The sequence below is a fragment of the Sinocyclocheilus anshuiensis genome, unplaced genomic scaffold (assembly GCF_001515605.1).
Source record: "Sinocyclocheilus anshuiensis isolate Anshui unplaced genomic scaffold, SAMN03320099.WGS_v1.1 scaffold272, whole genome shotgun sequence".
Lineage (NCBI taxonomy): Eukaryota > Metazoa > Chordata > Actinopteri > Cypriniformes > Cyprinidae > Sinocyclocheilus > Sinocyclocheilus anshuiensis.
Genome location: NW_015554117.1, coordinates 1,772,680 through 1,800,627, shown reverse-complemented (window position 1 = coordinate 1,800,627; position 27,948 = coordinate 1,772,680). Strand labels below are relative to the sequence as shown.

The window sequence follows — 27,948 nt, the reverse complement described above, 5'->3', positions numbered from 1 at the left end:
CTTCTGCCTGATGGTAACGGTGAGAGCAATCCATGGCTCGCAATCCATGAGTCTCTGACGGTCCTCCTCACACACCACCTGGTGTATATGTTCTGGAGGGACAAAACATGTATTTAGGGTGTGGTAAATCAATAAACAATATAGTATTTTTATTTATAATTGTTGCACTTGACTTACCATTGATTCTTGTTGGGAGGTTGTTGGAGGTATGGGCCAAAAGAATACCTCCACAACTATCTTGCAGTTGTTCAGTTGTGAAGTTTACTTTTACGGGCTGTAACATCTGAGCTGTCACATTCGAGCTGTTCGTGAATGCAGTCTTCACAGCAGATACCTGATGGGTTCAGGCAGCAGTGTGGCAGCTGGTGGCCATTTAATTGATATCTTCATCAACTGGCTTCATCTTCCTTCAAACAAACAGACAAAACAATAAGTCAACATTAACTCTAGAGAAATGGTGTTGGTGAATACAGGTGCAGTTGTCAGTACTCACCATATTCAGTTATTTCCTGCCCAAATCCCAAAGATGATGCAGATGAGATTTGCTCATTCTAGGAGCTATAAAAAGATGCATATGTGAAAAATTACAACTGCTGACTTGAAGTAACTATAACTGCTGTCTTTTGAGAGATCAACATCAATGCTGTACCACACATAACTGCATTGAATACAGACATACCAATGGAAAAGTGCAACTTTTCAGCACTCTGTCTTTTCTGTTTGGGCAAAAGAAGGCCATGTTCATTCCTCTTTCATCAGGACTGCCGGCTTGCTGTGACTGATTTTCTTTGCGTTTTTGGTCTTCAGCTGTAAAACAAGAAAATATTTATTGACCCCATGTTTAATTATTATTGTTGTTTAAACATAAATTAAGCAGTTAATAATAAACTTCAAGCTCAAGTTCCCTGTCAACTCTAGCAGGCTCCTGAGTTCATCTGTACACATCAGATTCAGAGTCTGAGAAAAGGCCATCATGTAAACGCTCAGTTTCTACCTTACAACAGAGCACAAAAAATATGTAAGTGAGTGACAGAGAAAATGAATAAGATGAAGAGAAATAGGCAGAGAAAGGCAAAATTTTGTGTGTAAGTTTAACAGAATGAGAGGAAAGCAGCATTAGAAAAAGCTACATCTTCAATAGCAAGCTAAATTAATATGAATTATTTTAAACATGATTACATGCTGCCGGTATTGTTGTAAGCAGTTTAAAGGCCTCTTCACACCAAGGATGAGTCCACACCGCAGCTATTTAAAATTTAATGACACAGAGGAACAATATCATGGGAATCTCTTTCAGAAAAATTTCAGAATCCACCAGATTTTAAAGAGCTTGAGCATTTAAATGGCAGACAACAAAACCGCAACGCACGCTTATAATAAACAGAATGTTAATGTCTGTTGGTGTGGATGCTAAAATACTTCTCATTATTGTTATTGCTCTTGGTGTGACCAGCTTTAAGTGATCTGATTTGGCCAAATTAGTTGAAGATCTGATTTGTCACGTGACGAGTTAAACTAGCATTTCCAGACTCTTGCTTCTTAGACAGATCAACATGGACAGAAAGGCAGACTGTGAGGTGTGGACAGATATCATGTGCTGTTGGAACGGGAAGAGACGGCACCAATTTGTAAAGGTTAATAAAGAATACAATGAACTTAATATAAACTTTATGATATAAACACTGACTACTTACAACGGGCACAATCTGCATGAGAGTTGAGGCAATGGCCAATGTCAGCAGTAAGAGTAAAAGTCGTAGAATATTTAGACAATATCATATGAATTTGCTGACTTGGTAAATTGTATGAATTATTACTACTTCGACATGACACTTTTCTGGGGGTTCTTCCTGAGGGGGCCGTAGGGTGTGTAAACCAAAGTTTAAGAAACATCAATTGCAGTGCAAAATGTCTCTGCAGTAAAGTTCAGTCAAAGTGCTCAGACCGACACAGACGTACCATTGGAAGTGTTTGCCTTTGCTCAAATGCTGTGCAAATGTAACTGCAGTACAGTTCAGTCAAGGTGCTCAGATCAACACAGACGTACCATTGGAAGTGTTTGCCATTGCAGCTTTTGGTCTGCTCCATAAATGCTCAAGATGGTCAAATTCAAATCCCATGACAGGCCTTCCTTTGGTCTTCCTTTACAGCTGAAACAAAGAGAAATATATACATGTTGAGACAGTGTGTTAAAAATGATCTGTGACCAAAATATTTCATAGGAAGGACTATAAGGAAAGTTTTTATTAACCATAAAATAAGGATGCGTTCATTAAGGCAAATTGGTTACAACTAAAAGTGTTAAACAAAACCTGTGAAGGGTTGAACCTTTGAAGGACTTGTTCAGCCTCCTTGGCAGCTTCTTCAAGATCAGCACTGGGAGCTTCGAGTGCAAGTTTCCTGTTAATTCTAGCAGCTTTCTGACATAATTGGTCAAAATTTTATTCTGAGTTTTAAAAATAGGCCATGATGAACCACAGAAAGAGAGAGAGCAAAATTATGTGTAAATGAATCGTGGATTACAGTTTGGAAAAATAGGAAAGGAAAGGAAGAGCTGAGAGAGAGAGAGAGAGAGAGAGAAAGAGGATGGCTTCTTAAAAGAGCTGCTGGATTACAGGTTGTTGTGGAGTATGTGATCTGACGTAACTGCAAGATAGAAAAAAATATTGAATTACAATCACTTCACAAAAAGGTATTAAAGGCGTGGCAAGCATTGTGGTTTACAAATAGTATACAGTAAAAACAGTTACTGTGGTAAAAGCATGGTAATTGTTGTTGTTACTGTGTTTTAACTACAAATACCACAGTAAAACTACGGCTACTGAGGTAAACCCATAGTAAGTGTTGTGGTTATGCGCTTTAACTACAAATACTACATTAAAAATACAGTCACTGTGGTAAAACCATGGTAAGTGCTGTGTTATACAGTGCTTTTAATACAAAGAGTAGACAGTAAACAGTTACTATGGTAAAATGACAAGTGCTGTGGTTAACATACATAAAAAAATCCACAGTAAAAATACATTTAAGGTGAAGCATGGTATATGTTGTGGATACTGTGCATCCCTTACGAAAATTACCCACATGAAAAAATACTATAGTAATTTATAGTAAATACTATAGTGTTTTTGAACCACTATAGTAAAGTGTATTATACTGTGTATATATTATAGTATTCACAACACTTTGTTAATGAATGCTACAGCATACTGTAACTATAGTGAACTGATAAACTGTAATAAATACTGTAGTATTCTTTAGTTTTTACTACAGTAAACTGTAGTGTATTGTAGTATAATACACCCTATAGTTGTAGAAAACTTAGTACAGTATTGGGTAAAGTAATTGTTTATATTACTATAATTGTTATATTACCACAGAAACTATAGAATTACCACAACAAATTAATTCAAGTACTTTACTATAGCATGGTTCAAAAACACTAGTATTTACTATAATTTATTATAGTATTTTTTCATGTCTACAAATTAAACCAAAAAAACATGGTTACTACACTTTTACTGCAATAAAAACATGGTTAATTTTCGTAAGGGATTGACTACACATGACATGGTCGAGCGTCAGTTACTATGGTAAAAAATATGGTAAATGTGTGGACTTTTTACATGATCCCTTTCCCATGACAAATATAAAATTAATAATTTCATTTATAAATACGGGACGATCGACTATTTTATGAGACGGGTGGAAACCCTACCTGTATGCGTCTTGAAGTCATCTAAATCCATCTTTTAATGCATTATATCGCTTGTCTTTGGTCCGTGTGGAGTTGTTGGCATTGGGGAAATTATCGCCCCTGCTGGTGCTCAAGTGGTAACTCCAGCTTCATATGTTGTGTCATTTTCACGTTTAGAGGAGGCAAAACGTGACACTCACACGTATCATTGAGTGGACCAACGTGTCTATTACACATTTTGGCGTGATACCGGGTTGCACACTAAGACTTTATACAGCAGTGCATTAAACAAGAATGTAATACACTTTCGTTGGACACAATTGACTGTTTTTGCTCTATTTCACCAACAAATATAATTCCAATTTGCCTCTCTGAGCAACATGACAGTGTTTTGTTCCTGAATGAATCAACCGTTTAAATTATTCGGTTCAATTGCAATGACTCACTTATTAACAGTGACTTGCTGCCACTGGTGGTTTTAATTTCATATTTAAAATATCTTTTCATTCAAAAAAAAATCAAATATCAGTATTCAACATTTTATGTTTAAAATATCAAAACAGCATTAATGCATTTGTAACTGCAGGTTAAAACATTCATGTCCTGCATTAAACAGTGTGTAGATGCATCTAAATGTCCATTCTAATGCAGCTTCTGTGTTTTCTCTGCATTGCAAAGATACATTTTGTCAATACTGATTTAATTTGCTTGGTAACAGCCCAAATGACTTATAATATTAATTGACTGATTCAAGTTTAGAATTTGACTGAAAAAAGTATGCATACTTTTAGAAAAAAATGGCTTTATAAAGGTGAAAATGCCCATAAAAGGTACAAATCTATTTAAACTTATTTGAAGAGATTAATTTCTATCACTGCTGTGAACTGATCACCACACAGAATATGCAGAATATCAAAAACTTTAGGAGTCAACTGTCCACGGTAGTCCTTATCAACCTTATCCTTATCAGATATTAGCACAATAACACACTCAGCAAAATGTTGTCTAATTATCATTATCGATAAAATCCCAGAAAATATCGAGATATATTTTTGTCAATATCACACACCCCTAATATGTAACGTTTTGTTTAGGAAAAAAATTTAATAAATATAAGAAGTGTCCTTTTTTCCACTTGTGCCCCAAAAAAATGTCTGTGCACGTCCCTGATTGTAAGTGTTGGTTTAACGATGTGCGATCTGACATTATCGAGTATATCACAAAAACACACACAGAGTACACCCACTACGTGATTTAATCTATTAAAACTCATTTAGAATCATCAAAATTAAAGGCATTCTAAATTGTAGGTAAAAATGCCTCTGTATGTCTATATCTTTATCATTTGATATAGTTAATATCACACAAAGAGTGTTTTTTTCTCCAGCATTAAAGGGTTAGTTCACCCAAAAAATGAAAATTCTGTCATTAATTACTCACCCTTATGTCGTTTCAAACCCGTAAGACCTTCGTTCATCTTCGGAACACAAATTAAGGTATTTTTGATGGAATCTGAGAGCTGTCTGACCCTGCATAGACAGCAATACAACTGAAATGTTCCCAAGTCCAGAAACGTAGCAAGAAGATCTGTAAAATAATCAGTGCTTCATCTGCAATTATACGAAGCTACGAGAATACTTTTTGTGTGCAAAAGAAAAAAAATTACGACTTTATTCAACAATTCGTCTCCTCCGCATCACCCTGGTGCCATTTTGGAGAGTATCCGCTGGACGTAAACAACTTATGCTGTTCTGTGTCAGCTGCATCACACGGATATGCTGTTTCCGCTCAGATCAAATCACAACAACGTAGGAAACAGATCCGGCGTGACGCAGCTGACACAGAACAGCATAAGTTGTTTATGATTTGGATATTCTCCAAAATGGCACCAGGGTGATGCGGAGGAGACGAATTGTTGAATAAAGCCTTTTTTTTTTCTTTTGCGCACAAAAAGTATTCTAGTAGCTTCGTAAAACTTCGGTTGAACCACTGATGTCACATGGTTTATTTTACAGATCTTCTTGCTACGTCTCTGGACTTGGGAACATTTCAGTTGCGTTAATGTCTATGCAGGGTCAGACAGCTCTCAGATTCCATCAAAAATACCTTCATTTGTGTTCCGAAGATGAACGAAGGTCTTACGGGTTTGAAACAACATGAGGGTGAGTAATGATAGAATTATAATTTTTGGGTGAACTAACCCTTTAAGTGACTTACATTTCAGACACAATATTGCCTGTTTTGCCCAATTTTGCCAACGGAAATTGTTCCAAACAAAGATCACAGTGCTGTTTTGTGTCTCTGAACAAGACACAGGACGGTGTTACCTTATTGAACGAATCAGCTTTTTGTACGAATTGGTTGAATGAATGATTCAGTGACTCATTCATTACCACAGTCGAATGCTTCGTTCCTGAATGAATCAGCCGTTTGAATGAATCGTCTGAATCTCAATCACTCACTCGTTTACAGTGACTTGCTGCCTCCTACTGGTGGTTTTAATTTCACATTTCAACTATTTTTTCATGTTTTAAATCATTTCAAATATTATTATTTAACGTTTTATGTTTAAAACAAAGCATTATTTATGCATTTGTAACTGCAGGTTAAATGCATCAATGTCCCCGCTACATTAAACTGTGTAAATACATCTAAATGCCACTTCAGATGCAGATCCCAGAAAGGTTTTCTTATGTTGGAATGAAAGAGTCTTCGTACCAGATGAAGTGACTCTTATTCTATATTATATTATAAAAGATCACTCTAAACTGTAATGTAGACACCTGCATTTTCTGTGAAACAATGTCTTTGTGAAAAGCACTATACAAATACATTTGAATTGAATTGAATTATGACAACCCAAAGATACAAAATGGAAGAAAAAGTTACAAATTAATACAATCTTGCTGCTCAAACTGCGTATAAACATTTTTTTAATATTTATTTACTCCTTTTCCATTTTGCATTTACTTGTACTTTTACTTACAATAATTATGTTTAATATAAAAAATACCTTTCATACTTAAGTACAATAAATATCACATACTTTAAAACTTTTACTGAAGTAATATTCTAAACATTGACTTCAACTTCTACCAAAGTCATTTTCTGGTAAGATATCTGTACTTTTACTTGAGTGTGGCTTTTAGGTACTTCATCCACCACTGTGTATTTCTTTCATTAGAAAGAGCTGTGAACTGAATCCATGAAGTCTTTTGTTGGCAGGTGACTGAGTGATTGAGTTGACCAATGAATTCAGCAGTGAAAAAAAATACAAAACCAAAACATTATACAGTATATAATGTATAATATATAATTGGTCTGAACAAAACCAGCAGACAGACTGAATGAAAATGCTAATTTATGCTATTTCAATGTCAAAAACATGACGAGTGCAGGAATGGTTTCTGTAGCCTTTAATAGTATTTTTAATAATGAACTTTAACCTGAGAGGTAAAAGATTAAAAACACACATCAACAGGTGATTATTACATAAAGTGTTGATCCTGTAGTTTGTCTTAGTCTGTTGACACACAATGAAATGAGCTTAATGTGCCAATTTACAGAAGATCTCAGACATCATCATAATGAATGAGCTGAAAACAGGGAACTATTGGCTTTTTAGCAGCTCATTTAAACATGACGGCTGTGTTTCTGTCAGACTATTAATTCACTAATTGTCAGTTACACTGTTTTGTCTTTGTTGTTTTGCACTATTCTCATTGTAATTGCTTTGACAATATGAATGTACAAATATTTGTCATGTCAATAAAGCACCTGGAAACTAACTTACTGGATGAATAGATACACTTTGCTCATAATGACGACTTCAGACAAATCTTTTTCATATGATTCTCTACAGAGTTTGAATGTTTAAAACTCTCTCCACACCGAGTACAGTGGTACGGTTTCTCTCCAGAATGAACTCGCTCATGTTTTTTTAGGCTTCCAGACTGATTGAAACTCTTGCCACAATATGAGCACTTGTAAGGTTTTTCTCCAGTATGAATCCTTCGGTGCTGTTTCAGATAGACAGCTCTAGTAAAGCTCTTCCCACACTCACAACACACATGATCTCTCACTTCATCATGTGTTTTCTGGTGCTGTTTATAACTGGCCAGCCGTGAAAAACTCTTTCCACAGTACGAACACACATGAGGCTTCTCATCTGAATGAACTGTCAGGTGTTTTTTTAGATTTGATGAAGAAATAAACTTTTTACCACACTGATCACAGTTAAAAGGCTTTTCTCCAGAGTGAACGTGCAGATGATAACTGAGACCTGATGCTGCAGCAAAACTCTTCCCACACTGAGGACATATGTATGGTTTCTCTCCAGTGTGGATTCTTATGTGCTTCTTAAGGACTCCTTTTTGTCTGAAACTCTTTCCACACTGAGTGCATGTGTATGGTTTCTCTCCAGTGTGGATTCTCATGTGCTTCTTAAGGACTCCTTTTTGTCTGAAACTCTTCCCACACTGAGGGCATGTGTACGGTTTCTCTCCAGTGTGGATCCTCATGTGCTGTTTAAGGATTCCTTTTAGTCTGAAACTCTTTCCACACTGTGAGCAGGTGTGAAGCTGTTTGGCTTTTTTTCTTGAAGTTTTGCCTTTGCAACGTTCCTCCTCCACTTCATTCACCTCATGGCTTTGCTGTTGTACTTCCATCCAGTCTAAAATAAACAAATGATGTGGTTAGAATCAGTTAAAGTGAACCTGATTTTATAACAGAAACCAAAGGAGGTCACATATTTATCTGTGAGTATGAAGTATCAGATCCTTAATGTGCCAAAGATTAGTTCTGTCATTCCTTGTTAATAAAATTAAAATGTGGATATGATCAGTTAGATGATGTAATAATGAAATAATTTAACATTCCTGTTGCTCATTATTTCACAGCCACTAAATCTTTTTAACAGAAGCGTTAATTTTTGTCAGCAGTCAACAATGAAGAATCAAGAAAGGACACCAACCTGTTTGTTCCTCAGTATCTTCATGTTTTATTCTGGATGGTTCTGAAACACTCGTGTCATCAATCTCCTCTTTAACAAACTCCATCTTTACCATAGTATGTGTCAGATTTCAGCTGCTGCACCTGGAGTCTGCACCAGTCCTGTAGGATGATATGAATGTTCCTCACCTTTTTAACACAGTTAAAGCACAAACTCCGCCCACCACAGATTCTGAAGATTTCATTGGTCGTGTCAATCACAGTGACACGCCTACACAACACTGAAACAAATCCAGTACAAACTCGTGACCTTAGTATAGTTTTATTTTTTGTGTCAAATCAAACGAATTTCAGAAACTTCCCCAACTTTCATGTGGGATATGGGGCCAAATTACAGCGTGAAAAAAGACTTTAAAAAGATGGCATCATTGATGTTTTATTTTTGCACAAAGATTGGTAACTCTATAAGTACAATCTGTTGACTTCAGCAATACTTGTTGCATTGTGACAGTTCAAGAATGCGAAAAGCACTTTTTATGCTTTTATTTTTCTCTGAAGTTTGCACTCCTGTATCTCAATAAGTGTTAAAGATATCTCAATAACCTTTTAGGTGGTTAATGGTTCTTCTTAATTGTTCTTAACAAACATTTCTTTCAATATTCTAATTTTTAAGGCCATATATGTTTCAATTCCAGAGTAATGGATATGTGCAATTGTTCAATTTTCAGTGTTGAGATTCTGGTTCTTCACAAATTTTCCTTGATTCCTCATTTTTAAAGCCCTATATATTTCAATCCCGGCGATATGGGGATCGCAATGTGTCTATATTAGTATATTGTTGAATTTTACTCATTTTCATACAGCTGCTACTTATTTACAGAGGAATGTCCGAGGAACAAATAATCTTGAAACTAGAAATGCATCTTCTTTTTTCTATCAAACCAAACCATATAGGACCTTAAAAATGAAGATATCAAAAGAAAAGTTTAAGAACCATTTTATAAAAGGATACTGAGATATCTTTAATATTTCTTGAGTTACAGGCCTGCAAACTTCAGGAAAAAATACAACAGTTGCTTTTTTCCCAGTTTTTGAAGCATCACCACTGGCATATAATGTAGCAAGCTTTGCTAAACTCAGCTGATTTTAATAGACCTTATCTGTGTAAAAATAAAATAATGATGCTGCCGTCTTTATAAAGTTATTTTTTACCCTTTAATTTAGCTTCTCCCTAAAATATTGATTACTCAATACATATTCATCCATGACATTTAATATTTTGGCATTCTTCTTCATTTATGTATTTCTTTCATCAGAAAGAGCTGTGAACTGAATCCATGAAGTCTTTTGTTGGCAGGTGACTGAGTGATTGCGTTGACCAATGAAATCAGCGGTGGAAAAAAAATACAAAACCAAAACGTTATATAGAATGTATAATATATAATTGGTCTGAACCAGATGATTTGTGCTACCCTGTCAGATTTTGCTATATCTCCCTGTGAAACAGTAGGTAGCACAATGCGACAACAAAAAATGCTACCCATCAGATTATGCTTTATTAACACCTACACCTACTCCAACCCTAAGCCTACCCTTACAGTAATGAAAATACAGTTATTATGTGTTGTTTAGCATGTGAAAATTAATGCAATATTGATGTGCACATGCGCAGTATAGCCCTGTTAAGACAATCTGACGGTTATGATGAAATGTCAGGACACCGGCAGACAGACTGAATGAAAATGCTAATTGTTGATCCTGTAGTTGGAATGAAATGAGCTTAATGTGCCAATTTACAGAAGATCTCAGACATCATCATAATGAATGAGCTGAAAACAGGGAACTATTGGCTTTTCAGCAGCTCATTTAAACATGATGGCTGTGTTTCTGTCAGACTATTCATTCACTAATTGTCAGTTACACTGTTTTGTCTTTGTTGTTTTGCACTATTCTCATTGTAATTACATGCAGAAACGGTGCTTTGACAATATGAATGTACAAATATTTGTCATGCCAATAAAGCACCTGGATATTTTTCATATGATTCTCTACAGAATTTGAATGTTTGAAAATCTCTCCACACTGAGTACAGTGGTACGGTTTCTCTCCAGTATGAACTCGCTCATGTACTTTCAGGTGTTCAGACTGAATTAAACTCTTGTCACAATATGAGCACTTGAATTCTTAGGTTCCTCCTCCACTTCATTCACCTCATGTCTTTGCTGTTTTACTTCCATCCAGTCTAAAATAAATAAATAATGTGGTTAAAATCAGTTCAAGTGAACCTGATTAAATAGCAGAAACCAAACCAAAAGCAGGTCACATATTTATCTGTGAGTATCAAGTATCAGATCTTTGATGTGCTAGAGGTTAGTTATGTCATTCTTTATTAATACAATTAAAATGTGGATATGTAGTTAAGATGATCATTAAGGTGATCATTTATCATGCTCATTATTTCACAGCCACTAAATATTTTTAATTGAAACTTCGATGTTTCTAAGCAGTCCATACTGAAGAATCAAGAATGGACACAAACTTGTTTGTTCCTCAGTATCTTCATGTTTTATTCTGGATGGTTCTGAAACACTCATGTCGTCAATCTCCTCTTTAACAAACTCCATCTTTAACAGTCACACAGATTTCAGCTGCTGCACCTGGAGTTTGTCCTTCTCTTGTAGGATTATGTGAATATTCCCAGTATGAATTGTTCTCAGGTGAATTGTTGTAGGAGGGGCTTCACTGCAGGTGTGAACTGTGATCAATACTGAGAGCCAAAGGACCAGATCTGAAGAAATCCAAAATAAGTTACTGCATTTACTTTCTTAAACGTTACGTGAACATATTTGCTGTTAGGAAATACAGAGTGTTTCTGGCAAGAAAAAAACGAGCAATTAAAAACACAGAATAGCTGCTTCACTTTTAGCTTTAGCTGGTGTCTCTCGCTCTTCTCTCTTCTGTGTATCCTCAGTGCACACAGTGACATGCTTCTCAAAGCACTCTTCTCCACAAATCTCTGGATGCTGCACATCATAGTTTCGACTTTCTAGTCACTTTCATTTGATTACAGTTACAGTGTTGTTGTTTTTTTCTGCTGCACGTCTCCCTTGCATAGGCTATTTGCAGCCTAATTAAGGTATTTTTTTTTAAGTTTACATACGCAGCTATATACATACAGTATTCTAACACAGTTTATGATTAGACAGTATGTCTGATGGGCTAAATATGGTTAATATTTGAATTGGACTTTATATATAAATTTACAACAAGATATATATCACTCATGCTCTGGGTGTGTGTTCACTGCTGTGTGTGTGCACGTTGGATGGGATAAATGCAGAGCACTAATTCCGAGTATGGGTCACCATACTTGGCCACATGTCACTTCACTTCACTTCAATCTCCTGTATATGAAAACCTACAGGGAATATAATTAGGCTACATTAGATCATGTATCATTACATTGGCCATTTGATCCAAATAAGTGCATTCTTAATTTATTTTTTAATTCACAAATGTGTGTAATGTTAATAAATGTGAGATATTAATTTTTCAAAAGCACAAATTCAATTGCAAACCTGTTGAAATGAATGGGGTTGTGTCTTTGTCGCTGCGTGTCGCTGCTGAACGCAGTACGCTTTTTTGCCAACCTTGCAGGCTTGCTTTGGTTCTGTCATGTGATGGTTCCTGCGTTTGCAGCGAAGCTCTTAACAGCAAACAAGCAAACGAACCGCTTCTAAGACGAAAAACTCACACAGAAGAGACTGAAGCTGCTGGACTGCTGTCATGGGGTGCTGTTTCAGCGCCGGGAGCAACCAGGTAGAGAAGGTTTATTCAATATACACGCAAACAGCTATAAAATACAACATAATGTGGGGTTTGTATCCGTGCAACAAGAATTACATACAACACACATTTAATGTTGGTGTGTGTTATTAAAGAACAGACTACAGCAATGCTACAAAACTACAACAATGTCTAATATCTTTACATGAGCCTACTTTTCTTATCAGAATAGTTTACTTCTGGTGCCATGATGAGTAGACATGTAAACTGTCACAAACTGAAAGTAAGTGTTGGGAACTTAAGCTGGTGTCTGTGTCTAGATGTGTCAGACCCCTAGATTTGACATGTGGTGTTTCAAAACTACAACAAACTTACTCTAATGCCTAATTTCTCCTAATATTTCACTTAGGTATTTCTATTATGTATATTTATTAGTATTACTTTGTATAACGATTAAAAATCCTTATACATGAATCACTAACAGTTGAAAAAAGTAATGGACAGTGTTACTTTTGAAAGTAATGCGTTACAATATTGCGTTACTCCCTAAAAAAGTAACTAATCGTGTTAGTTACATTCTATAGATTGTAACGCGTTTTCCTATATCTGGGCTTGCTTGTTTGTTTTTAATATACAACCTATAACTTTTGGCAAATGTAAAAGCCCTTTCACACCAAAAGTGAAATGAATAATCCTCAGGCTGAAGGAAATGTAAATTCACGACTGTACAGTAGAGAGCGCAGCTCAAACAAACCTTCAGCTGTGCTGCTGCTATTCTGGATTGCATGAAGAATAAGATGCAGGAGAAGAAAGTTCAACACTCTTCAGCAATAAAACAAGTTAACATTAAAATGATAATTTTTGCTGGTTGAACTGGATAATCGAAGGTCAGCAGCAAAGACACTGGTTAATAAAATGGGATTAAATACATAAAGGATGTTTGTGTTATTTAACATAGTTCATTATTGCAGGTTTGCGTCATAGACTGTAAAAAAAGACACACACAACACCTCTGCACTCCCGATTTCTCTCAACATGGGAACAGGAGAGCTGGCAGTCAATAAACGGGAAAACAAAGTAACTGGCGTTACTTATTTAAAAAAGTAACTCAGATATTTCCTTGTAAATTAAAAGTAACTAGTTCTAGTAAAGTAATCTGATTACGTAACTCGCATTACGTGTAATGTGTTACCCCCCAACACTGGTAATGGAAATGTATTTTTTGTATAAATCACTTTTGGGCAGGTTCATGTTTGGTTATATGATGTAATTTAATAAGTAGTTGATGTTTGGGCTTACGATGTAAGAAGTCATTTAGCCAATGTTGTTAGCCAGAGCAACTTGCAGTATATAAATAACAGGTTTAGTTCACCTGGAGCAACCTGAGATTACATTTAAAATGAAATCAAATTGACTCCTTTTGCACATGTTACTTCAGAAACTTGTGAACTCTGACACATCTTTATTTTGTCATACTGGTTAGACAAATAGCTATTTGGGGCTACCATTGCCTCCTCAAAAGAGTGAACCGATGGTTTTTCAGGAGGTGTTGATGATCATGCTTTTGAACAGCCTCCTTTTGGCTCTTTTGTGCAGGACGACCCAAAGAAGCTATTGATTCCTGACCCAAACTTAAACAAAATACCCACTAATGGCTCGGATCGAAACGCTGACAGCCTGCCGTCCAACCGCACAGATGAACAGGCCCTGCTCACGACCATCCTGCAGCGGCCAGCCCTGTACGACACACACGTTCCCTTTCACTGTGACCGTCGAGTCATTTATTACACGGTTTGTTTGCAGTTTGGCCTGTTCACTGTTGGTAGATTAAAACTCACTTTTCGTTTCCTGTTGGTTAGGAACATAATTGACGTGTCGGCTGTTATTTCTCAAGGCCTGGAACAACATGAATACATGGACAGAGCCAGACAGTACAGGTGTGTTACACTACTGAAATGCCATTGATGCCAATGGTGTGACATCATAAACATGCAACACTAGCTGTGTAATGTCAATTATTTATTTGTATTTTTTTAACAACATCAAGATTTTAGCTTAAATTTTATATTAGTTTAAGGGACTGTTCACCCAAAAACTTTGTGATTATTTACTCACCCTCATGTCATTCCAAACCTGTATGATTTTCTTTCTTCAAGGTTTCTGCGGGTCTTAAAAAGTCTTACTTGATTCTTCCACATATTAAGGACTAAAAAGGTCCTAAATCAGAGTCTTAAATTCATAGTTATCGCAAAAGATGTTGCATGCACTGCAAAAAATGAATATCTTACTCAGTATTTTTTGTTTTCCAATATCTAAACTTCCAATAAGTTTACTTGAGAAGCAAATTGAAGTCTTGTTTCCTGAGAAACTGAAATGAAAGTTTATGCTTTTTTGTGTGAATTTAATTTAAAAAATCTATTGAAGTTGTACTTTCAAACTTTGAAGCATTGCTAACGCAAGACATTTACATTTTGAAGCATTGTGTTCCATTCAATTAATTCCTTACATTTTCGTTAACAGTCTTAAAAAGGTCTTAAGAAGTCCTCAATTTACTTTCATAATACCTGCAAGAAACCCTGTTCTTCTGTGGAACATGAAAGAAGATATTTTGAAGAATGTGGGTAACCAATTCATTTCAGGTCCCATTGACTAGGTCCAATAGTATTTTTGTCCTTACTATGGAAGTCAATGAGACCCGAAAACCATTTCTTTACCAACATTCTTGTAATGACACAAGGGGGAGTAAATGATGACAGTTTTCATTTTTGGATGGACTATAAGTTCTGTAACTGCCCACCATTTGTTAACTTTTGCTTTGTAGTTCTTTATAAATGTCCATGCAGTGTGTGTGTGTGTGTGTATGTGTGTGTTTTCGAGCTGTATTAAGCTGAATCATATGTGTTTGTGTTAAAGCACGAAGCTGGATGTGTTGAGCAGAACGCTGTCTCAGAAGAAGCCGGTTCCTCTCCCGTCTCTGAGCAGCCAACCTCACCAGGTGCTCGCCGCTGACCTGGTCTCCTACGCAGATGTACAGCAGGTCAGACTCGGTTTCATTGTGCACATGCGCTTGGCTGTTATTAAATGACCAGCTCACAATACATTAGACTGCTTTTGACATTCCAAAGTATATATGTATGAAGAATATGTTCAAAAGGGTGCATTTATTACAATAAAGACAGTAATATTGTGAAATATTTTTGCAATTTAAAGTAAGTGTTTTCTATTTTGAATATATTAAAAAATTTAATTTATTATTCCTGTGACGTAAAGCTGAATTTTCTGCATCATTACTCCAGTCTTCAGTGTCACATGATCTTCAGAAATCATTCTAATATGCTGATTTGCTGCTCAAGAAATATTTCTGATTATTATCAATGTTGAAAACAGTTGTTGCGTAAACCGTAATTGTTTTCAGGATTCTTTGATGAATAGAAAGTTCAAAGGAACAGCGTTTATTTGAAATAGAAGTCTTTTCCTTCAGTAACTGGATATCATAAAGTCACATTTTGTACATTTAATGTATCCTCACTGATTAAAAGTATTCATTTCTTTCCCGGCAACCACAGCTGCCGGTTTTTTACCGTAAATTTTACGGAATTTTTTTTACAGTGTAACAAAACATTTACTGTCCCCAACCTTTTGAACAGTAGTGTATATAAATAATAAAAACGAATTTTTAACAAATCATGCATTTGTTATCAGCTGATTTATTGGTCTGTCACTAGAAATAATGGACATTATTCAGAATTTTGTTTGATTGATTGCATTTTTTCCCTCCTCAGGTGTCTAAGATCGCTGCGTATGCCTACAGCGCCATCTCACAAATCAAAGTAGATGCCAAGGAAGAGCTGGTGGTGCAGTTTGCTATACCATGATTTTTTTTTTTCTCAGAAAGATGTTTCGTCAGCTGAACAATCGCTGTATTGTTAAACAACAGTACAATCTACTAAACGCACTGTACTTCAGTCCCTCACAGCCTTGTTTTCAGCGTGGCCTGTCTTACGAATAATCATACTATCAAATCTGAGTGTTTTGGACGGGGAAGTGGGTCTGAGTTGTTGCGGCGGGAATTTGTAGATTGTAAATGATGTTCTTGTGTCAATGCCTTTAATGTACAGAGTATAAAGTGATTCGAGTTGAATGATTACCTGACGTTCTTTCTTGACAGAGTTTGAAATGCCACACAATATGTTTGTGTAATTATTTATTTTGATTTTATATATTGATGCAAGCTCACAGACAGTGTGGCACAATTCACTCTCTAGGTCATGGCAAGGCACTTTTGCCTTTCTTTGAGATTTTTAAAGGGATAAAATGTGTTGTTTTCGGTTGCAGTTTACTATTAGTGCTCAAGTTTATTTGTTAGCTAAATGTGGAATTCTAATGATTTACAGAGATAACTCTTCTTAGGCTAGTACCAAAAATGTAATCTTAATAATCTGTTAATACTGTTTTTTGTTTAACAAAATTACGCATTAAAGACATTCAAAATTATAAAATGTTGTTTTTATTTTATTTTACTGAATGTGTGTAGTATACATTTATTGGTGGTAAGGACAATGAGAATATTTTGTTCATCCACTTGAGTATACAGTCGTACGATCAAATTTGGTCCCTTATCGTGTTAAAAATCCAATACTCGCATCTCACCAACACAAGATGGCAAACTGATGACAGGTCCTCCTCACTCAGCCCTGATTGGTTAAACTGAACCAATGATGTTAAGGAAAAAATGCATTGCATTGACTGCACCTTTTTTTCTGTGATAGTTCTATACTTTATTAATTACGCAAAGAGCTTGGTAGATTACTTACAAATGTTAGGCCGTTACTGATTACAGATTGCATGATGAAAACTGTTGTCAGTAACGTAATCTAGGTTACTAATTTTAGGCAGAGCTGGGTAGATTACTTGAAAATCGTAATCCGTTACTGATTCCAAATTACAAGACAAAAATTGTGGTACCTTACTACCTTTCTGGGTCATAAAACATTTCAGTTGCATTGCTGTCTATGGAGGATCAGAAAGCTCTCGGACTTCATCCAAAATATCTTAATTTGTGTTAAGAAGATGAACAAAGGTTTTACAGGTTTGGAACGACACGAGGGTGAGTAATTAATGATCGAATTTTCATTTTTGGGTGAACTATCCCTTTAAGTAATCCAGATTACATGTAATCAGTTACTACCCAGCTTCTGATTATCAGTGTTTAACGCGTTAACGTGAGTTACGTAATCAGATTACTTTTTTTCAAGTAACTAGTAAAGTAACGCATTACTTTTTAGTTTACAAGGAAATATCTTGAGTTACTTTTTCGAATAAGTAACGCCAGTTACTTTGTTTTCCCATTTATTGACTGACAGCTCTCCTGTCCTCATCACACTTGCACAACAACAGATTCAGTTTCCTCAAAACTAATAAAAACAGTGAAATGCAAACTCATTATTGACCAGTGTCTTTGCTGCTGACCTTCAATGATTCAATTCAACCAGCAAAAAAGACTTTAGATAAACATAACATTTTTGTTTCCTTTTTTTCTTGCTGAAAAGAGCAGCCCAGATGAAAAAAAGTAACGTAACACATTACTTTCCATAAAAAGTAACCAAGTAACACGATTAGTTACTTTTTTAGGGAGTAACGCAATATTGTAATGCATTACTTTTAAAAGTAACTTTCCCCAGCACTTCTGATTATACACGTCCAAATGTATCTACATCCTTCAATGTCGATATTTTCATCAAAATTGCTGCATTTTGGAGAATATCACGCATAATAAGATGTAGCACTTGACAAACGCGTTCTGCGAACGGACGGAACTGACGTCACAGCGTTTTGTGTGGAGACGGAAGTCACGTGACGCGACTGGGAGTTCTGTCATGTGATGGTTCCTGTGTTTGCAGCGAAGCACTTTACAGTCAACAGACAAATAAACTGTTTCTAAGACGAAAAACGCACACAGAGAAGAGACTGAACCTGCTGGACGGCTGTCATGGGGTGCTGTTTCAGCAGCGATAGCGAAACGTCGGAGCAGGTAGAGGAGATTTAATCAATATGCAGCCAAACAGCAATTTGAATTACAGACAACACGCACTTAATGTTGGTGTGTGTTTGAAATGCTTCAAGAACAGGCCAGTATTGAGTGTGTTTCAAAACTACGACAAACTTACTCTAATGCCTAATTTCATTAAATTATTTGTTTATTCAGAATTACTGGCTTTACTGCTGGTGCCATGATGATTAGACATGGGAAATGTCATAAATTGAGAGTAACTGTGTGTGGGGAGGAACTAGGCTTGTGTCTGACATGAGCTCATGCAGGAGGAAATTATACATATACAGGGTTTCCACTCACAGAAAACTTTAATATAACAGTGGATTTTCAAATCCAGGCTTGGTGTTTTCTATTTCTGTATAACTGTGCAAAAGTCTGAGACCACACTGAGAATCTGTGGTTTATAAATGATTTATTATTTCGGTCCATTTACAACCATAATGGAAAAAAATGCAAAGAAATTTAAAATGTCATATTTTCACATTGTTATGCTTACTGTATTATATTTTATTAATATTTTATATATATATATATATAATAAAAAGTTTGAAAATAAATAGCCTACAAAATTCTGAATAACTTGTAATATATAATTATTCACGGTGTTTAGAAGAGCCCACGATAACAATATCGTGCATAATCATGACCGTGATATACCGCATTACCGAATACCGTCACAAGTCTATAAGTGCTCTATAATGCTTGTGCTCTAAAATATTTCATGGACTTTTTAATTATTTCATTTATTTAAGCAAATCTCTATGAAACAATTAAAATCCTTATACACTAATAGTCACTAATAGTCAAAAAAGTAACGGAAAAGTATTTTTTGTATAAATCACTTTTTGGGCCGGTTCATGTTTGGTTATATGATGTAATTGAATAAGTAGTTGGCGTTTGTGCTTATGATGTAAGAAGTCATTTAGCCAATGTTGTTAGCCAGAGCAGTACATTTATGACAGGTTCAGGAGCAGCTTGGCAACATGTTCCTTCAAAATGTAGTAACTTGCAGACTCTGACACAACATTATTTTCACCTAGGGTGTGTGGCATACTGGTTAGACAAATAGCTATTTAGACATTGTTTTAGGCTACCATTGCCTTCTCAAAAGAGTGAACCGATGGTTTTTCAGGAGGTGTGATGATCATGCTTTTGACCAAACTCTTTTTGGCTCTTTTGTGCAGAGTGAAGAGGTAAAGCCATTGATTCCTGACCCAAACTTAAACAAAATACCCACCAATGGCTCGGATCGAAACGCTGACAGCCTGCCGTCCAACCGCACAGATGAACAGGCCCTGCTCACGACCATCCTGCAGCGGACAGCCCTGTACGACACACACGTTCCCTTTCACTGTGACCGTCGAGTCATTTATTACACGGTTTGGGCTGTTGGTAGATTTAAAACTTACTTTTCGTTTCCTGTTGGTTAGGAACATAATTGACGTGTCGGCTGTTGATTCCCAAGGCATGGAGCAACATGAATACATGGACAGAGCCAGACAGTACAGGTGTGTTACACTACTGAAATGCCATTTGGCTGGTTGTATGTTATTGTGACGTCATAACCATGCATCACTGGATGTGTGATATGTCCATTTTTTAAGCTGATGAAGATTTGCACATAGGTTATGTATTAAGCTGAATCATGTGTTTGTGTTAAAGCACGAAGCTGGATGTGTTGAGCAGAACGCTGTCTCAGAAGAAGCCGGTTCCTCTCCCGTCTCTGAGCAGCCAACCTCACCAGGTGCTCGCCGCTGACCTGGTCTCCTACGCAGATGTACAGCAGGTCAGACTCGGTTATTAAATGACCGCCTCACTGTACATTAGACTGCCTTTTACATGCCAAAGCCTGGTGTGAAAATTATTAGTGATTGATTACAGACAGTGAAAACTAGAGATCAATTCAGTAATATGTAATATATATTCCAATATATAAATAAGCTAATGTAGTTTAATTGTAGCAGTTGACATGCATGCATGCATATATGCTTTAAACAACTGTTTTTATATAATATGTATATATTAAAGATGCACGTATGAATCTATAAATATGCTACTGTTCTGAAGTTAGAGGTTTATTAGGATTTTTTACATTTCGGAATGAAGATGATGTTCACAAGGCATGCATTTATTACAGTATAAACAGTAATATTATGAAAACTATTATTAGAATTTAATGTAACTTTTCTATTTCAGTGTTCTATATCAATGTTCTAAGACGTTGTGCTGCTTAATATTTTTGTGGAAACTGTGGAACGTTTTCTCCGGGATTCTTTGATGATGAACAGAAAGTTTAAAAGGAACAGCATTTATGTGAAATAGAAATCTTTTGTAACTTTATAAATGTCTTAACGGTCACTTTGGATCATTTTAATGCATCCTTGCTGAACAAAAGTATTCATTTCTTTTTAAAAACTTCTACTGTCCCCAAACTTTTGAGCAGTAGTTTACATAAGTTTAAAAAAATGTATGACATAAATTGTGCATTTTCCATTGGTCAGGCTGTTGGCGATGTGATGAATAGTTGATGTATTGGTCTATCACTAGAAATGATGCATATTATTCAGCGTTTTGTTTGATTTATTGCATTTTTTCCCTCCTCAGGTGTCTAAGATTGCTGCGTATGCCTACAGCGCCATCTCACAAATCAAAGTAGATGCCAAGGAAGAGCTGGTGGTGCAGTTTGCTATACCATGATTCAAAAGATGGACCTCCTTCCCCCCCAGTTCCTCTGTTTCTGTCTCTAATTCTAGCCCTTTTCACTCCTCCGTTCTCCTTCCAAACTTCTTGAGATGCAGACGCCCGTGTCGTTGTTCTCTGAATGCCTTGCAGATAAATATAGTTCACCCCAACCGGAGCTCCTTGTGTAAATCCGTCAGCCGCTGCCACAGCACAGATCCGCGAGAGTAAAAACATTTGATCAGTTACTGGTAGTTTTAATCAAACACTTTTTCAACAAATACATCAGAAATGTATTTGAAAATCTTTTGTTTAGTTTAGTTTTATTTGTTCTTGTTGATTCTTCTTCTGTTGGCTTTTCAGTGTCCTGATTGGAGATTGTTAAACCAAGTAGCACATCCAGACTTCTCGATTACTCTTATACTTGTACTAAAGTTAACTCTATATTTACTCAGTTTGGCTGGGTCATCTTAACACTTAGGTTATGGTTCAGTTCAGTAATGAAATTTGTTCTCCTGTAGAATTCGGGAATCACTGTGGCTTAGAGTTCATTATTTCTGATTCAATTTCATAATTGTATGCACTGAGGTTCCAGATTGGGATGCAGATTAATATGGATAAATAATATTTCTGTCTAACCAGAGTAACACACACATAATGTTGCATTAACCATCGTTTGTTTTTTTAACTAATTTGGATGTAGAACTCTGTTTTGCGTGACTAATCTGCTTGAAATTCTATCAAATTGATTTTCAACTGGTTTAGATTTGAGTCCATCACTGTTAACTGCCCAAGAAGGTCCTGCAAACTTAGACATTAATTCCTGTTTTTGTTTTCCTCTATTTGCTAATAGACCTTAATCAGGTTAGACGCCATATTGAATTTTACATGGATGAAAACGAGGTTGTGATGCATAGACTTACCTTAGAGTCTTTACAGTAGCACACACTGTATAAATATAATGTAATTTCACAACTTTTAAACTATTTATGAAGTTTTTGTCTACTGAAAATTTTCTTCAGAAAGAAGTTTCGTCAGCGCACTGTTAAACAACAGTACGATCAATTGAACGCACTGCACTTCAGTCCCTCACAGCCTCATTTTCATTCCTGTCAATATATATATATATATGCATTTTTTTATGGCGGAGTGTAAATATCACGGTACGTTTGACCAAAGTACCTTTAAGGCATTCTATAGTCTTTGGTTTGACGTACCGCGGCACGTCATATCAGTAATTTCATTTGAGATTTTGAATCCTCTGAAGTGGCTCTGCTATTGCTTTTAACGGAAGAGAAAGTGTTTCACTTACTGTGCACCTTTCCTATAACTTTCAAACGGTCATGCAGTCTTATTGTAAAAAAAAAAAAAAACACCGGTTAAACCGAGCCAGAATAGCGTGGCCTGTCTAACGAATAATCATACCACCAAATCCTGGTGATTTGGACGGGGAAGTGGGTCTGAGTTGTTGCGGCGGGAATTCGTAGATTGTAAATGATGTTTTTGTGTCAATACCTTTAATGTACAGAGTGTAAAATGATTTGAGATGAATGATTAATACTTGTGTAGTGGGAAGTGTAAACGGCTCTACGATCCGTAGCTTGTTTTTAGCTAAGCAAACGGGACGCTTTTACCTTAACTGTTTCACTTTTAACATCATAAAAATATATTATTACATTGCTTTAACTTAGTCTAGTTTTATTTATTTTTTTTTTTGCTGTTGTGCCTGAAAACAAGGAACTAATTAGTGAATTCAAACAGCTAGCGTTCTTTCCTGAATCCTGACAGAGTTTGAAATGCCACACAGTATGTTTGTGTAATTATTTATTTTGATTTTATATATTTATGCAAGCTCACAGACAGTGTGGCACAATTCGCTCTCTTGATCATGGCAAGGCACTTTTGCCTTTCTTTGAGATTTTTAAAGGGATAAAATGCGCTGCAATACTTTTTCTGTTGCAGTTTACTATTAGTGCTCAAGTTTGTTTGTTTGTCTGTTACCTAATTATGGAATACTACCTGATTTACAGAGATAACTCTTCTTAGGCTAGTACCAAAAATTTAGTCTCAATATTCTGCTAAAACTGTTTTTGTTGAATGAAAATATGCATTAAAGTCTTTCAAAATTATAAAGCATAATTTTTTTTGTCTTGTGTGTAGCAGATATACATTGGTGGTGAGTGCAAGGAGAAAACTTTGTTCATCCATTCTTGAATTGCTAATTGCAGTTCTCAAAGAAACGTTGTGCCATGGCTTTAAAGATGTTCTAGTTAAATGGACGTTTTTCTGTTGCTTAAGATGTTTCACCACTTATTCATGTGGCTTCATCAACAACTAATGAAGAAACACTCTGGCTGACTAAAGCAACTCCAGGTCTACTACTATTTTACTGTTTTGAAGGAGGCTAGATTTAAAGTCAGCCTCTCTGTTGCAGATCAAACCGTAGCTGTAACTCCACATTCATGTTTATTAGAATATCAGGATGTCGGATGGAGAAGGTTCAGTCCACTTTGCTGTGACTCATGGATTTGTGTGGGTTTCTGCTCCTCTGCCAAACTGAAGTCAACTCCCGTTCCTGTTTAGTCACAGCGCTGAAATCAATCATCTTCGCATGAGGAAGGGTGCCGATCAAATGTGCCCTACAAGAGAGGCAGAAAAGCAATTTAGTGAAAGAATTTGTCTTTTTGTGACCTGAACTGTGATTCCATAAACAATTCTGAGAAATTCAACATTTCATGACAGAAATTATTGAAAATATTCAATTTGTTAACAATGAAATATACTCATAAAACATTTATTAATCTTAGTTAATGTTAATTTCAACATTTACTAATACATTATTAAAGTTATATCTTAAAATTTAAAGGGGTCATATATGCGATTTAAATTTTTTCTTTCTCTTTGGAGTGTTACAAGCTCTTGGTGCATAAAGAAGATCTGTAAAGTTGCAAAGACTAAAGTCTCAAATCCAAAGAGATATTCTTTATAAAAGTTAAGAGTCAGCCACGCCTACCTAAAACGGCTCGTTCTAACACGCCCCCACATGTCTACGTCACGATGTGGGAAGATTTGCATAACACCGCCCAAATGTTCACGCAAAGAAAGAAGGCGTAACTTTTATTCTCGCTGTAGTATTGTTGCCGCCGCCGGCATGTCGTGAAGGCACTGTGTTTCGTTGTGAAAGCGAAACTACTTTGTTTGGTCTTCCAAAAGAGGACGATATCCGCTTCGTCATGCCTAGAGCTGATCCGTGCTGGTCGCTGACCGTGGACGAAGCGGAGTCCAGCCCGGGGTAGTCACATGTGGTTGCCGCAAGCCCACCGGACGCTCCTTCGTCGAATCCGCCGGCCGCGCCATTCTCAAGCCCACCGGCCTCCTCTCACTCTAGCCCCCAGCCTCTGCTCACTCTAGGCCGCGTGTGACGCTGTGTTTCGTTGTTTTCAGACCGATGAGCTTTGTAAAAATCGATGCGTTTCAGAAAGGCGGGGCATAGAGGAGAAACAATAATGTACAGTATGTGGAAAATAATGTGTTTTTTGAACCTTAAACCGCATAAACACATTTCATTACACCAAATACACAACATAATGTTCTTTTTAGCAACGTCATATGACCCCTTTAATGGACCTGAGATATAAGAACTAACAATAAACAGTCATGTTTTAGTTAATAGTCTAACTAGAATTAACTAATGGGACCTTATTGTAAAATCTATCCATCGTTCTATCTATCTATCTATCTATAATTATAATATAATTGACTTTTGAGATTACAGAATATAAAAATAATTTAATAAAAGCTGTTAATGTCAACAGAACTTGTAAAACTGGCCGCAGTCACACATTTATAGTCCATTGACATTTGAAGTTTTACATAAAAAAAAAAAAAGACTGAAAACACTGAATATTATTTATAAATAATATATGTGAATCTTGTGAAAACATTTCCATGTCATGTTTTACCCCAAAATCAAATTTTTTTTGAATAGCTGCATTTTCATTTTTTTTATTCAAGTTTTTATTAATTAATAGCAGTACAACAACTAAAACCATAATGTATAAATATTTTATTACTTAAAATATATTTAGTTTTTGAACTCCGGTAATGAGAATTTAGGGGGAAAATGGTGCTCGACTCTGAAACATGCAATGCAAAAAAAAATCTTAGTTGTACTTAAAATAAGCTTCTTTGGGCAAAATATATTGTCTCAATTCTTTCTCTTTGATTTTGAAGTGAAACCAGAGCCGAACATGTTCTTGTGAGATTGTAGGGCCTGGGCTGAGAATGGTTTTACACATGCATATGCCATGTGCGTATCAGAACTAAATGTGATTACTGTTGCTATGCACAGGACAGCAGAGGTTTGTAACCAGATCTTAACCGCAGTTTCAGCACCTGTTGTGTCAGAAACACGACCAGTACGGAAAATCACAGAGTTCACATACAGCAGGACGAGCTCTTTGTATTTGACATAAAGCGTTTTAATGGTGTACCGAGGCAAAAATGACAATTCTGTTATCGTTTACTCGCCATCGGTCATGCCATGTGCCATTTTTCTTTCTTTTTTTATTTTTTGTGTTGCACAGAAGAAAGTAAGTCATACACGTTTGGAATGACATAAGGGTGAAGAATGATGACCGAATTGTCATTTTTGGAAACCCTTCTGCTCCCTGACTTGTGCATCTAACTGACCTTTGACCGTACCTGTAGTCACGCTCGGTCACTATGGGATTGCCGTGCAGAGTGATGGTGTGGAGAAACGGCAACACAGCAAGTTTATCCACTTCTGACAACTTACAAATACGGTTTCCATGCAGATACAACAAGCGTAGCTCTTTAAGTTGAGTGAGAACCTGAAAGAAAGAGAGAGAATGACTTTTTTTCCCAAAGCAGGTCATCTCTTATTTCAGTAATTACACAAATCGTTGTGCTCAGCTGTCAGACTGAGGTGGTAAAGTGCGTACTGGGTGGATGTGTTGAAACTCGTTGAAGGAGATGTCGAGCCAGGCCAGACGCGTGGGCTCAGCGTAAAGAGCGGAGAGCGTGTCCATCAGTCCCGTCAAGTCAGAGAGAAAGTTGTTGTTGAGTCTGAGCGTTGCACTGAGGATCTTCTGCTCTGAGTCACGCTTTAGCGGACGAGTGCCTGGATTAGGCTCATCAGAGAGCATGTCTACAGAAAAACAAAAAGTAAATAGTGCTTTAGAGGAAAAGCAATGCACTGCAATATTTGTACACATAAATACATACTGATAATCGTTGTTTATACACCATTTTATGATGAGAACTCTACACTCTAAAAAATGCTGGGTTAAATATAACCCCAGCGCTGGGTTAAAAAGGGACAAACCCAGCTATTGGACCCAATAGCTGGATCAAAACAACCCAACCGCTGGGTCAAAACAACCCAATAGCTGGGTTTGTCCCTTTTTAACCCAGCATTTTTTAGAGTGTATATGATAAATTAGTTACCTCTAATAAAAATGTTTTTTTTTCAGATAATGCTCAGAACAATATACAGAATACAATATATAGACAGCAACAAGTTACAATGAGAAACAAAATAAAACGGGGATTAAAAGCAAATGGTGACAAGTTTTGGTAATTGCATTTTACTAAAGAATCGCAAAACTTTTTTTGTTCTTAGACAATTTAATTGACTATTTCTTTCATAAAAACATAAAAAGAGACGTCTAGAATTTGAATATTTGGATCGGTGAATGTGGGATTTGGTAAGCATCAGATTTATTAATAAAATGTAAATTTTTAAGACTTATGTAGACTTATGCATCTCACTCCTAACTTAGTGAAATAATTCCACTTGTGCATTTCACTTCTAATAAAACCTGAAAATCTTGGACAGGGACAAATTATATTTATGTCAGCAGATGTTATGTAAGGCATGTCTTGTCTGAAAAAAAGTTTTCTTTTTAATTATAAAAAATGTAAATAAATTATATATAAATAAATATACTAAATTATATTTATTACTATGCGTGTTGATGAAACTGTTATACAATCAATTAATTGTATAACAATATTAATTACAGTTTTTATTTTTGTTTGTAACATTTATCAGCTATTAATAGAAGTTTTCATACCGGCATTCAAAACCGCTCGATTCTGTAAACTGAATCGATTAATTGGAAAGATCCGACTCAGAGGAACGACTCGTTTGCGCGTCTGACAATTCTATTATGTTTCAGTGGAAAACGTGCCTCATTTAGGCAATAAATGCATTTCGATTGTCATTACTGTTGAAAAGCAGAAAATTAATTCTGACGAAAATATTAAGGCGTTTAATATACTACTTAAACCGATATTTTAAAAGTATAAACACACCTGAAACTGTGTTGAGCTCCCTAAATGAAAAGTCCACTGGAGATCCAAACATGTTCCGACTGCAGAAAACAAGATTAAAAACTACAAATTGCAATAAGAAAATGTGATTAATCTTAAAACGAAGTTTAAGGCCTTAAAGCAAAAAAGTACGGATTTACATACAGTGGAATTTAAGATGTAAACCCAAAATAAATCAGTAATTTTATCAACTTCTCATCACCATTGTCGTGAATTTTAAGTGTGCCAGCAACAAAGTTACCATGGAAACCATCGTCATAGTATAGCATTCTGGGAAATGTAGTTCGTTCGTTTCTGGCGCGATTACTTTTTTCGTAGTTCGCTTTATTTGTCCGTTTCATCATTAAATATGGTTATGAACTGTATATTTTCTCAATTCTCTAAAACTAAAAGTGGAATATACGTGACATTTGGTGTTTCCAAAAAA

At 36.0% G+C, this 27,948-nt stretch overlaps 4 protein-coding genes and 1 long non-coding RNA gene across 7 annotated transcripts in view; 2 read left to right on the top strand and 3 right to left on the bottom strand.

Moving 5' to 3' along the window:
* LOC107669870 (gastrula zinc finger protein XlCGF57.1-like) overlaps positions 1–11,432 on the bottom strand; it is a 35,532-nt gene extending 24,100 nt beyond the window's left edge. The window contains exons 1-3 of the mRNA XM_016462295.1: positions 11,187–11,432; positions 10,824–10,889; positions 7,558–8,285 (exon numbers count right to left, since the gene is read on the bottom strand). Of these exons, the coding sequence (XP_016317781.1) occupies positions 7,558–8,285; positions 10,824–10,889; positions 11,187–11,271 (879 nt within the window). The 5' untranslated portion in view covers positions 11,272–11,432. The remainder of the gene's footprint in view (positions 1–7,557; positions 8,286–10,823; positions 10,890–11,186) is intronic.
* Positions 527–2,125, bottom strand: LOC107669910 (uncharacterized). The gene is made up of 3 exons (XR_001632042.1): positions 2,048–2,125; positions 680–807; positions 527–558 (listed from the first exon to the last, which is right to left on the bottom strand). It is a non-coding gene; the product is annotated as an uncharacterized LOC107669910 (long non-coding RNA).
* Positions 11,433–12,271: 839 nt separating the features above from the next.
* LOC107669909 (ragulator complex protein LAMTOR1-like) lies at positions 12,272–16,308 on the top strand. Its single transcript, XM_016462346.1, has 5 exons — positions 12,272–12,466; positions 14,030–14,172; positions 14,293–14,370; positions 15,347–15,470; positions 16,216–16,308. The coding sequence occupies exons 1-5, from the start codon at positions 12,434–12,436 to the stop codon at positions 16,306–16,308; spliced, it is 471 nt and encodes a 156-aa protein (XP_016317832.1). The 5' UTR covers positions 12,272–12,433.
* A 1,942-nt stretch (positions 16,309–18,250) lies between these two features.
* On the top strand, positions 18,251–22,378 carry LOC107669907 (ragulator complex protein LAMTOR1-like). Its single transcript, XM_016462345.1, has 5 exons — positions 18,251–18,464; positions 19,670–19,812; positions 19,916–19,993; positions 20,148–20,271; positions 21,090–22,378. Exons 1-5 carry the CDS (start codon positions 18,423–18,425, stop codon positions 21,180–21,182), a joined length of 480 nt encoding a protein of 159 aa, XP_016317831.1. The 5' UTR covers positions 18,251–18,422; the 3' UTR covers positions 21,183–22,378.
* A 93-nt stretch (positions 22,379–22,471) lies between these two features.
* Positions 22,472–27,745, bottom strand: LOC107669906 (leucine-rich repeat-containing protein 51-like). 3 transcript variants are annotated; one of them, XM_016462343.1, is made up of 5 exons: positions 27,724–27,745; positions 27,504–27,562; positions 26,129–26,334; positions 25,857–26,017; positions 22,472–23,803 (listed from the first exon to the last, which is right to left on the bottom strand). In XM_016462343.1, exons 2-5 carry the CDS (start codon positions 27,553–27,555, stop codon positions 23,665–23,667), a joined length of 558 nt encoding a protein of 185 aa, XP_016317829.1. In that variant the 5' UTR covers positions 27,556–27,562; positions 27,724–27,745; the 3' UTR covers positions 22,472–23,664. The 3 variants fall into 3 exon arrangements, with proteins under 3 accessions (XP_016317829.1, XP_016317828.1, XP_016317830.1); XM_016462342.1 differs by having other exon boundaries at positions 27,666–27,730; XM_016462344.1 differs by lacking the exon at positions 27,724–27,745 and having other exon boundaries at positions 25,869–26,017; positions 27,504–27,649.
* Between the last annotated feature and the right edge of the window lie 203 nt (positions 27,746–27,948).